This window comes from Rhyacophila brunnea, unplaced genomic scaffold (genome assembly GCF_057557595.1).
Source record: "Rhyacophila brunnea isolate RB1 unplaced genomic scaffold, BYU_Rbru_1.0 scaffold_1, whole genome shotgun sequence".
Classification (NCBI taxonomy): Eukaryota; Metazoa; Arthropoda; class Insecta; order Trichoptera; family Rhyacophilidae; genus Rhyacophila; species Rhyacophila brunnea.
In genome coordinates, this window is record NW_028232751.1 from 12,013,802 (window position 1) to 12,025,389 (window position 11,588).

The window sequence follows — 11,588 nt, forward strand, 5'->3', positions numbered from 1 at the left end:
AGGCGGCGACATGTTCATCCGTCGGTCGGGAACCTCCCTGTTTTACCGACGGATTGACTAGTGGCGGCGCGAGCGGCCGTTTTCGACAGACCGCGTCTGTTTTGACGGGAGCGCTGACGAATTTGAATTTACGATTCTTTGAGGCGGGTTTCGCACGGCTGAGGGTTGCGAGAACCGCGAAGAGTGGACGTAGGCTGAGGGGTATGGGAAAGTTGATGGTTCGGTCCGTCCTTTGAGCTGGTCTCCTGTGGGAGACTTCCATCTGGTGTCAATATGTATTAAATTTGTTTACAATTACGTTTTTTTGAGCATTTCTCTAATATCACCGTTGTTGCAAATATTTGGTTATGTTTTGGGTAATATTTTATACCAACCTGTAAACTGTAGGGACCAAAGGTTGGTATGACTTCAGTGGGGTATGCCTTGATGCCAGATCAGGTGTGCTTCCATTTGAAATGCTGAGTATGTCGACTATCCATGATAGCTCTGCCAACAAATCCTACCTCTAACCTCTCCGTGGGGGTCCCTAGGCAATGCAGCATGCTGTAGCAGATAGAGGAGGGTGCAAGGCGAATCACCAGCGCCTAAAAACTGGTACATTCTGGCTACGGGAAGGAAAACCCCTACAGAAAACCAGGGCATGTTCACGGGCCCTAAGGTGGCAGCCCCACCAGTGAACTCGGGTGCTGTGGGATGATCACCTGCACACCCTAAAACAACAGATTAATCCAAGCACAGGGAAGCCTCGGACCCCCGTTTCCATCTTGACGACCTCGCCTGAATTCGGTAAACGATTTTGTTTTGGAACCTACAATATCCGTACTCTAAATGTCCCTGGAAAGGCCGAGCATCTAACAGAAATACTTTCTCAATACAAGTTAGATGTTCTCGGGATCAGTGAGTGTCGACGCACTGGCATTGGCGAGAAGTTTATTCGTGGGTTTCGTCTATTGTACTCCGGACACGCCACATTGCGACGTAGTGGAGTCGGATTGCTGATGTCCAAGGAAGCTTGCAAGTGCCTCACCAGCTGGGAACCTATCTCCGAACGTCTACTCCGCGCTACTTTCAAGACCAAGTCGGGCTCCATCACTTTTCTGCAGTGCTATGCTCCCACAGAGGCTGCTAGCGATGCAGATAAGGATACATTCTACGAAAGTTTGGCGGAAGCCGCTGGAAATATCCCCAGCTGTGATCATGCAGTTATCCTTGGTGATCTTAATGCCAAAGTAGGATCTGACCCCTCGCGTGGACCCTTTGTGCTGGGAAAACATGGCCTTGGCCAAATGAACGATAATGGTTCCCGTCTGGTAGATTTTGCCTCAGTGAATGGTCTTGTGATTGGTGGTAGTCTTTTCCCTCATAAGACCATCCACAAATATACATGGACATTGCCAGACGGTAATACAAGAAACCAGATCGACCACATTTTGGTCAAAGCGAAATACCGGCATGAACTGCTAGACGTGCGGACATATAGAGGTGCAGACATCCACAGTGACCACGAACTCTTGGTCGGGAAATCCCGTATAGACCTCAAACGAGTCCCAAAACCCAAAAGGACGGTCAGACTCGATGTGGAAAAACTGAAAAGTACCCGTGTGCGTGCAACCTATGAGCTGGAGCTGCAGAAGCGCTTATATGATGCTAGAACTCTCACGTCTTCCATCGACTCGGATCCTTTGGAAGGAAAATGGATATTATTCCGGGATGCTATAATGAGCTCCGCAACTACTGCATTAGGAGGGCGGCATACGCACAGACCGGACTGGATGTCACCTCATACATGGGAGATGATTGAGAAGAGGAAGCTCCTGAAAGAATTGCGAGACAATGGTACATACGACCCACAGCGCAGCGCGGAATACCAGACAATGGACCGCGTGGTAAAGCGTTCTGCCCGCCGCGATAAGCGCCGACGCCTGGATAACCTCATTCGGGATGCGGAATCTGCTGCCTGCAAGAATAATCCAAGTGCTCTCTTCCGCATCACCAGAGCAATTTGCGGTAAGAAACGTCCAGTGGTCACTGCATTACGCAACTCTGACGGAGTGACAGTCACCGAACCTGCAAAGGTCCAGGAGCTATGGCGCCAACATTTCAGTGATGTCCTGAATCACCCACCTCCATTGCATCCCTTCGATATTCCGTCGGAGATCACCGCCCTCGGAATCACTACTGCATCGGGATTCTGCGAAGATCCTCCGACAACTGCTGAAGTTAAAGAGGCTGTCAAAAGACTGAAGCGCAGGAAAGCTCCTGGAGATGATGGCATCCATGCAGAATTTCTGCTCTGCGGACTGAGCGCTGTATTGCCGTCCTTGTGTGACCTTCTGCACGAGGTGTGGGAAAGGGAGCAGTGCCCCAAAGCCTGGAGGGATGGTACCGTTGTTACTCTGCACAAAAAGGGTAACCCACAAGACTGTAATAATTACAGAGGAATCACTCTCCTCAGCGTTCCCGGGAAGGTGTTGGCGCAGATTCTCCTGTACAGGATTAGAAGTCCCATGCTGGACGTTTTGCGTGCGCAGCAGAGTGGATTTGTCCCGGGGAAGTCCTGCTCAGAGCATATTTCAACTCTCCGAAGCCTTCTGCAACAGTACCAAGAGATGAATATACCTGTCGCCTGCTGCTTCGTGGACTATGAAAAGGCATTTGACAGTCCTCATCGTGAATCTCTGTGGCAAATTCTGCTAGGATATGATGTCCCACGGAAACTGGTTGCCGTGATAAGTGCTCTCTACACCAATACAGAGTGTCGCGTGAGAGCAGCCGGAACATCCTCTGACCTCTTTGAAATCACGTCAGGAGTCAAGCAAGGATGTGTACTTGCGCCCTTTCTTTTTATCATCATGATGGATTTCATAATGCGTAAGACGGTTTGCCCCGACAGTGGGATACGCCTACATCATGATGACACAAGCGATCTATGCGAAGAAAGACTGTGCGACTTAGAGTATGCAGACGACGCAGTCGTGTTTGACTCGACGATCGAGAGGTTGGAGGTGACCGTGAACAGGCTAGCCGCGAACTCGATGCGTGTGGGTCTTCATCTGAATGCCGCTAAGACCAAATCCATGTGCAGTGCTGCTTGCATCGACGCCGACACTCCTCTGCGGGTTTCTGGTCTGCCTGTCGAGCTGGTGTCCAGATTCAAGTACTTGGGTGCCACGGTTGCCGATGATGGAGGTATTTCTAGTGAGCTTGGAATCCGCATGGGTGTGGCGGGCTCTGCGTTCAACCAACTTGGAGTCGCATGGAGGTCAAGGCTGTATTCTGTGAGGACCAAATGTCGTTTGTTTAACGCGTGCGTGCTACCTGTGCTCCTGTATGGCTGTGAGACATGGCATCTTACTAAGCTTCAAGAGTCACGGCTTTTGAGCTTTGAGAATCGATGTCTCCGCAGAATCTTAGGGGTACATTGGTACGACCGCGTTACAAATATCCGAGTTCGTGAGCAGACACAACAGCCTTCGGTGATTGAAGTTATCATGAAGAGACGATTCACGTGGCTGGGACATGTATTCCGGATGCCGCCAAAGAGTGCGGCACTTCGTACCCTTGTGGCACAGCCTCAAGGGTTCCGTCGCCGTGGCCGGCCCTCCCTCACCCTGCAGCGATGCTACAAAAGCGACCTACGTGCTGCAGGTCTGACATGGCGGGAGGCACAGGAGTTGGCGATGGACCGAGGGAAGTGGCGCCAACTTGTGCTTGCCCTATGCCCCAATGTTGGGACGTGACAGGGTGAAAGAAAGAAGAATTTATAAGAAATACTCTTTTTTAAGATAAACCTTAATAATTGTATGGTTTGGAAACCCTGAAATCCTGGAATCCCCTAAACTACTTTTAAAAACTTTTAACAAATCGATTGCTTCATCTGCGTTAAAGAAAATTGCTACTGTGCGCCGCCAAAATGTTGATAAACAAAATAAAATAAACATCTCAAAGACAAAATATTTTATTATTGCAAACAAATAGTTACATAATATTATATTACATTGAGAATTTTATAGAAAATTGATAAATTATTTAGGGAATCAATAATAATAGGTAAAGCCGCGTTGACACGGTCCAAGTACGATCCAAGTACACTTGGACCGAATGCCATCCTAACGCATTGGTATGAGATAGCTTCATACAAATTACTCAGATGCGCACTTGGGTGACGGCGTCCGATCCAAGTACACATGGATCGAGCACCATCCAAGTGCACTCGTACGGGACATCTTCATACTAATTAATCCTATCCAAGCTAGCTTGGATGAGTAGGACGCGGTCCAAGTAGCTTGGATCGTACTTGGATCGTGGCATTGACACACATCCAATTTCAACTCGCTGTCATTTCATTCAATATCACAATTTCAACATGACATCTACGAATCTGTTGCTGCAAGGTGTCGAAGTTGTTGCAGATATGATAATAGAAGAGTTAGAAAACCACTACCAGGAGAAAAGAAAGTCACGTAAGAGAATTTGGGCACGCAAATGGATTTTAAGGCGTGATAAGCAGGGTGCATCTAACAATTTCCTCCGTGAAGTAGAATTGGAATATAAGGTTACGTTTAAGAATAATTTGAGGCTGAATAGTGAACAATTTGAATACCTGTTACAAAAAGTTAGGCCAAAAATACCGAAGAAAGATACCCTCATGAGAGCTGCCAATGCTTCTAATTGCTCTTCTAATGCAGTATTTTGTACCTCGAACGATGGTGCCATTTCTTGGGTTGTTGTATCAAGCGGAGAATCCATATTGTCGAATGCGTGGTCTGGAATTTCAATGATGTATATTGCTAGGGAGGAAGAATCTTTTTCCATCTGCATTCGATGTACGTGCTGTCTTCTTCGTCTTACAATATCCAATATGTTTGCTTGAATGTCGAGAGCATCCATGACAGGCAGTTGTCTGAGCTGACTGGCAATATTTTTTGCGAAATAAGAGAACTCGTCTTCTAGTTCTTTATTGTTTAACACTTGGTCTTTTATCAACCAAAGTGTGTCGAGAGACTCTTCAATGTGCTTAGGTAGCGATGTTCGTTTAAGTCATTTTTTGTTGAATGATTGTGGTTTAGTAAATATTTCACTATTCGACTGTTCTGGTATGTCTGGAGAAAGATGTTCTCGTATGTCTGGAGAAGAATGTTCTGGTATTTCTGGAGAATGATGTGCTGGTATGTCTGGAGAATTAATCATATCAGGTGAAGCTATGCCCAAGTCCGAGTCCAACTGTAAAAAAATTAATGAAATTATTATTTATCATTTTCAGATCCCAAAATCAACCGAAGAATGGACTTCAATTGAAAGAGGATATAATAACCGTTGGAACTTCCCTGGTTGTTGCGGTGCGTTAGACGGAAAGCATATTGAGAAAGCATAGTGGAAGTGATTTTTTTAAGGTTACTTTAGTACTTTTCTTCCAGCCCTTGTTGACAGTAATTACTGCTTTACGTTTATTGACATAGGCAGTCAGGGAAGAGTTAATGATAGTTACATATTTAATAACTCAATACTTAAAAAGAGACTGGAATGGAACACTGAATTTCCCAACTTGGGGTGTCATATTGGGAGATGAAGCTTTCCCCTTAAAAAATTATCTAATGAAACCATATTCACGTCGGTTGCCTTTAACAACCGAAGAAAAGATTTTTAACTATCGTCTGTCTCGTGCCAGGAGAATTGTCGAGAATGCTTTTGATGTAATGGTAATGAAATTTAGAATTTATCGTACATCAATATAAGTATGCCCTGATAAAGTTGACAAGATTGTAAAAGCAACCTGTGCACTGCACAATTGGCTAATAAAGACATCATTACGTTACTATGCACCTACTGGAACAATGAGTATCGACAGAATATCTGGTTCATGGAGACTATAATCCAGGTCCAATTATATTGCTGATCTTGGAAATCAAGGTAGCAATAATTATTCTCTGGTAGCAGATCAACGAAGGCAAAAATATAAAAAATATTTTATGAGAGAAGGTGTTGTCGCTTGGCAAAATATCATCATCATCATCAGGGGCGCGACAACCCGGTGTGGGTCATGGCCTCCTCCAACAGCTCCCTCCACCTGTCCCTATCCAGTGTGGCCGCTTTCCAATTTGGTACCCCCAGAATACGGCAGTCACTGGCAGCTCCATCTAACCAGCGAATCTTTGGCCTCCCTCTTCTTCTACGTCCTATTGGATTGCTGGATATCACTCTCTTTGCCGGTTCATTGTCATTCATACGGTGCACATGACCTAGCCATCGCAGTCTCCCAATCTTAATTGATTGAACTGCGCTGCAATCTTCGTACAGTCCGTAGAGCTCAGCATTATATCTTCTCCTCCAATTGGTGCCATCCCTGATCGGTCCATATATACGGCGGAGAATTTTTCTTTCAAAGATGTTCAGGGCTCGTTCATTTCGCAGAGTTAATGTCCAGGTTTCCGATGCGTAGGTGAGCACTGGCTTTACAAGTGTCTTGTAAAGAGTGCTTTTAGTTCGACGAGATAGTAAGCGGGACTTAAAATGTCTTAACAGACCAAAGTAGCATTTATTCGCAGACATGATTCTCTTGTTGATTTCTTCTGTAATATCATTATGTCGAGTTACAAGAGATCCAAGGTATATGAAACTGTCGACCGTATCAAACTTGTATGCACCAATATCTAACTTTGGTGCGACTTCTCGTGGTGTGACATAGACAGGCATGTATTTAGTTTTTGCCTCGTTTATTTGTAAACCCATTCTTTTGGCAGAGGCTTCTAGTGGTGTGAATGCCTTTTTCAGCGCCAATTCTGATATGGCAATGATGTCGATATCATCGGCATACGCCAGCAGCTGCACAGGCTTAGTAAATATCGTGCCGCTGCCACGGGCATCAATCTTTGCATCCCGTATCGCCTTTTCTAGCGCAATATTGAAAAGAAGGTATGCCAGAGAGTCACCTTGCCTTAGGCCATTCAGTGATACAAATGGCTCGGATATTTCCGCTTGAAGCTTTACCCGGCATTGTACTGATGTCTTTGTCATCTCTACAAGTTTAATTATTTTCGTCGGAATTTCAAATTCTCGCATTGCTTCGTATAGCCGGTATCGATTAATGCTATCATAAGCTGCCTTAAAATCGATGAACAGGTGATACGTGTTAATATTGAATTCAGTGGTCTTTTCTAGAATCTGCCTTAGAGTGAATATTTGAGTAACACATGATCTCCCTCGTCGAAAGCCTCCTTGATAGTGCCCGAGTATTCCTTCTACAATGGGTTCCAGCCGCTGGAATATCAGAATCGACATCAGTTTATATGCAGAGTTAAGGAGTGTCACCCCTCTGTAGTTACTACATTCTAATCGGTCTCCTTTCTTGTGCAGGGGACAAATCAGCCCATCCTTCCACTCTTCTGGCATCTTTTCTGAAGTCCATACTTGGTGGATTAGGCTATGTAAATGTTTGAGCAGGCTTTCTCCCCCACATTTTATTAATTCACTCTGGAGGTTATCTATTCCAGGCGATTTGTTTGTTTTTAACCTTGACATGGTACCTTTTACCTCATTTAATGTCGGTGGTTCTTCGTTATCATCCATGCCACTTTGTACTGATTCCTGGTCATGAGTATTAATGTTAGTGTTGCCGGCATCATTATGGGGGGTATTTAAATGTTGATCAAAGAAACCCACCCACCGGGCAAGAATACGGTGCTTTTCTGTGAGTATCATGCCATTGTCATCCTTGCACATTGTGATACGAGGCTTGAAACCCTTCCTAACATTATTTATCTTTCTATAGAACAGCCGACTTTCTTGGGCTTTATAGTGTTCTTGGAGTAAAATCATTTCCTTTTTTAAATAATCACGTTTCTTTTTCTTGTGTAGTTTCTTTTCTTCACGCCGGCGCTTTTTATACTCATCGTCTGATGCCCGTGTTTTCTTCTGTAGCATCATTAAGTAAGCCTCATTCTTTCTCGTAGTGACTTCGCGGCAATCTTCGTCAAACCATTCTGATCGTTCACCTGTTTTTCGGCGTCCTAAGGTCTCATTAGCTGAGGATACTATGGCAGTCTTGCACTCTTCCCAGTTTTGATTCACCTCTTCATGATCTCCAACCTCAACATTGTCGCTCAGGTGAGTGTTCAAGCTCTCCTGGTACCGAGCCAGTTCCTGCGGAATCTTCAGTTTCTCTGTGTCAAAGGGTTTTGCTCTTGCTCCCATTTCCTTTTTGGTGTTCGAGATCTTTGCTCTAACTTTTCCACACACTAGGAAATGGTCTGAGTCTACATTAGCCCCTCTGTATGTCCGGACGCTCATTAGATCCGATCTGTGCCTGTTGTCTATCAAAATATGGTCTATTTGGTTTATTGTGCACCCATCCGGTGATTTCCAAGTCCCCTTATATATATCCTTACGGGGAAACATTGTGCTACCAATAATCATATTTAGTGATGCTGCACAGTTAATTAGTCGGGTACCATTGTCATTACTTTCATTGTGAAGACTATGTTTTCCGACAATGGCAGTGTAGATCTCCTCCCGTCCTATTTTGGCATTTAGATCACCGAGTATTATTTTGACATCGTGATTTGGGCAACTGTTGTACGTGCTTTCTAACGCATCGTAGAAGTCCTCTTTTTCCTCATCGGACTTATCCTCTGTAGGGGCATGTACACTTATAAATGAGTAATTGAAGAAACTTCCTTTAATTCGCAGTCGCATGATCCTTGGGTTGACTGGTTCGAACCCAATAATTAAATGTTTCACTCGTTTGCTTACGATGAATCCAGTCCCAAAGTGATGTTCACTATCATGGCAGCTATAGAGTATAGTGCAGTCTCGTTTTTCCATCACTCCTTGACCTATCCATCACATCTCCTGTAGGGCCGTAATATCACATTGGTATTTTATGAGTTGTTCTGTAAGGAGTTTAAGTGCTCCTGGTCGATAGAGTGATAATGTATTCCATGTTCCAAATCGTATTTCCTTAAAGCGTTTGCCAGGTTGTCTGAGTTTAGTGTCCGGTTTCCGAGGCTGTTGGTGTGGTTTCGTAACAATGTGCTTTTTTACGGGATGAGGTTGTTAGCCCTACGCCCAACCCCCTTTTCGGAGGGCCATTTCTTCCTTCTCCGTTAGCCCTGACTACACCTTCCACCAGGGTTGACTACCTGATCTTAGGTGTAGTTGCTCAGGTTTCCAGGGTTCACCACGTGGAGGTAGAGATAGGAATTGAGTAGGAGAGGCTATGCGACACTATCAGGATACAGTGTCGTGCGGTACGCATGCACTACCCCGTTAGACCCTTGGCAAAATAACTGCATATTTTAGAATGTAAAAAATACTTGACGACTTTATTGTAATACCTATTTGTTTGTTATTAATAAAAGTTTAAAAGCCACCTAGCAGTTTCATTTAAAACACAATCATAATTAGCATTATAAAAATATAAAGATAAGTTACTTACATTTGTAAATGATTTTCTGCATTTGATCGCATTGGCCAAAAATCGGTCCGCTATATCGAACCACGGAAGTGAAGATATATAGACATCATCAGCACCTGATCCTGTACTATGAGAATTCTTAATTTTCATCTTTTCTTGACTGTAGGTAGTTCGGATGTTGTTGATCTTTTTGTTTGCTTCCTCTATAGTGCTGTTGAAATTTAGATTGTCAATTATATGCTGCAATGCCGCGTTCTTTGCGTCTTTATTTTAATAATCGCGCAATGTTATGTTCCATAGAACCTCTTCCGCTTCATAAATTTCCACGAATCTAACTGTGTCACACTGAGACCATTTATGTTTCATGCGAGATTCTTGTGGGGCCACCATGTTGTTTATTACTCCCATACAAGTATATTTGGATGAGTAGAACGCGGTCGAAGTTCACTTAGAATGGACGCCATCATCCAAGTGCGCTTGGATGACCGGTTGCTATGTTACGAGTTACGTCCAAGTAGGTATCCAAGTGCTCTCGGTCCAAGTCAACTTGGATGGTACTTGGATCGTACTTGAACCATGTCAACGTGGCTTAATAGAGTTAAAAAAAAGTAACAATAGGTGTAAAATTAAACAATATAAGTACATTCGTCGCCGTAGATGTCAAGGGAGCCACAAATTTGGTGAAAATGAGTAAAGTACACAAAAGCATTTTAAAATCATCAAAGATGTAGTGATCAATGGGATTTAAGGCACAAAACTCTTTTGACTACATTTTTTGAACATTTCAATATTCAGTGGTCAAAAGATATAAGACACATAACTTCTAAAATACTATTTTTTTTAGTTATTTGTACAAAATAATAAAAAGATAACACCTCAAAGTATATTCTATGTTGAAAGTTTCACTGTTATATCTTTAAAAACAAAAAAATTCAAACAAGTTACTTTTCTTTGTCACACAAAATCTTTGAATGCCTGTTTCTCAGCAATATGATTTTGTGTACTGTATGAATCCCCTGACCATGTCCTATCCTAATAGGATCATATGCGCCTCCACAGAGTGGAGGTTTGTATTAACAGATTTTGTTTTTACGAGAAATAGATGTCAGCCACTAATTGATCAACCTATTCAGTCCATACTCTAACACATACACAAATTGAAAAACAATATGTGTACTTGAAGTACATATATTATATATATTGATACCAGATGAAGGTCAACCACAGGAGACCACCTTAAAGGGACTGACGGAACAATCGACTGTCGCAAAAACCACAGCCTGCCACAGCCTATTTCCACTTCAACATCAAGAAAACATCACAGCCTACGTCCACTCTTCACAGCTCTCGCGACCCTCAGAAAGCAGAGCCTACTTCCACCCCGAAGTAGAAACCAAAAAAGTAAGCACCAAAACTTCTGGCCTCGGACGTCCTATAGCTAACATCTCTCTTGCGTACCACAGCGCAACAACGCCACAATTACCTACGTCCAGCCATGCCGCATCTCACAGCAAACCAAGTCAAAAATACCCAAAAACAAAAAAAAACAACACTGGAAAACCACACCGTGATCACCTCCAGCCAGCGACACCGCGTCTGCAGCCGGACAAAACGCCATTACGAATATGTACTAAAATACCCTACAAATAACTTCAAGATAATATAATAAACACCTGCCAAGCCACAACATGCGTTTCAATTTCACCCTGTTTCTTGGCCCTGTCATTGTCCTCAGTCTGCAATCTCCGCTGAAGAGCGAAGAAGGCTGGTGTCAATATATATACATATATACCAATAAAATAATAATTATAAAATTATTGATATAGGTACTAGGTTTCCCCGAGTATATAAAAGACCTCCTCCAGTCCCTTGGACATCTCAAGAGTACCTAAAACAGCGACAGCATTACCTCTTTGAATGTCCATGCTTTAAATGTTCCAAACTTTTTGATAGCTGAAAAAATTTTCCTCGTAGATACCAAATCGCAATGGTCGACCAGTTGAACTGAGGATCGGACCGACTTGAAAAGCTTTGGATAGTGTATTATTAATTAATAAAAAAAATTTGTGCTGTTGAATATCGGTAAATTGTTATGTTCACATGCACCTGGGGGTCTATTCTATACGCAAGCCTGCTTTTGGTCTGCTATGGCAGCTAAATAGTGTAGGAAAGTACC

The 11,588-nt window shown here is 43.5% G+C and overlaps 2 protein-coding genes across 2 annotated transcripts; one reads left to right on the forward strand and one right to left on the reverse strand.

Moving 5' to 3' along the window:
* The first annotated feature begins 998 nt into the window (after positions 1–998).
* On the forward strand, positions 999–5,374 carry LOC147079470 (uncharacterized). The gene is made up of 3 exons (XM_085960740.1): positions 999–2,382; positions 4,395–4,687; positions 5,264–5,374. Exons 1-3 carry the CDS (start codon positions 999–1,001, stop codon positions 5,372–5,374), a joined length of 1,788 nt encoding a protein of 595 aa, XP_085816866.1.
* Positions 5,375–7,166: 1,792 nt separating this feature from the next.
* Positions 7,167–11,030, reverse strand: LOC147079471 (uncharacterized). The gene is made up of 3 exons (XM_085960752.1): positions 10,979–11,030; positions 7,531–8,627; positions 7,167–7,238 (listed from the first exon to the last, which is right to left on the reverse strand). Exons 1-3 carry the CDS (start codon positions 11,028–11,030, stop codon positions 7,167–7,169), a joined length of 1,221 nt encoding a protein of 406 aa, XP_085816878.1.
* Positions 11,031–11,588: the final 558 nt, after the last annotated feature.

What these genes read in the sequence shown, in the direction of transcription:
- LOC147079470 (XM_085960740.1), top strand. Translation starts at nt 999, where the DNA reads ATGTCCAAGGAAGCTTGCAAGTGCCTCACCAGCTGGGAACCTATCTCC. An exon ending in CCCCAAAGCCTGGAGGGATG is followed by an intron (nt 2,383 to 4,394) that starts GTACCGTTGTTA and finishes TGTTGCTGCAAG; the next exon opens with GTGTCGAAGTTGTTGCAGAT. An exon ending in CTAATTGCTCTTCTAATGCA is followed by an intron (nt 4,688 to 5,263) that starts GTATTTTGTACC and finishes TATCATTTTCAG; the next exon opens with ATCCCAAAATCAACCGAAGA.
- LOC147079471 (XM_085960752.1), bottom strand. Translation starts at nt 11,030, where the DNA reads ATGGCGTTTTGTCCGGCTGCAGACGCGGTGTCGCTGGCTGGAGGTGAT. An exon ending in GCTGGCTGGAGGTGATCACG is followed by an intron (nt 8,628 to 10,978) that starts GTGTGGTTTTCC and finishes ATGCCCCTACAG; the next exon opens with AGGATAAGTCCGATGAGGAA. An exon ending in AACCACCGACATTAAATGAG is followed by an intron (nt 7,239 to 7,530) that starts GTAAAAGGTACC and finishes AACCCATTGTAG; the next exon opens with AAGGAATACTCGGGCACTAT.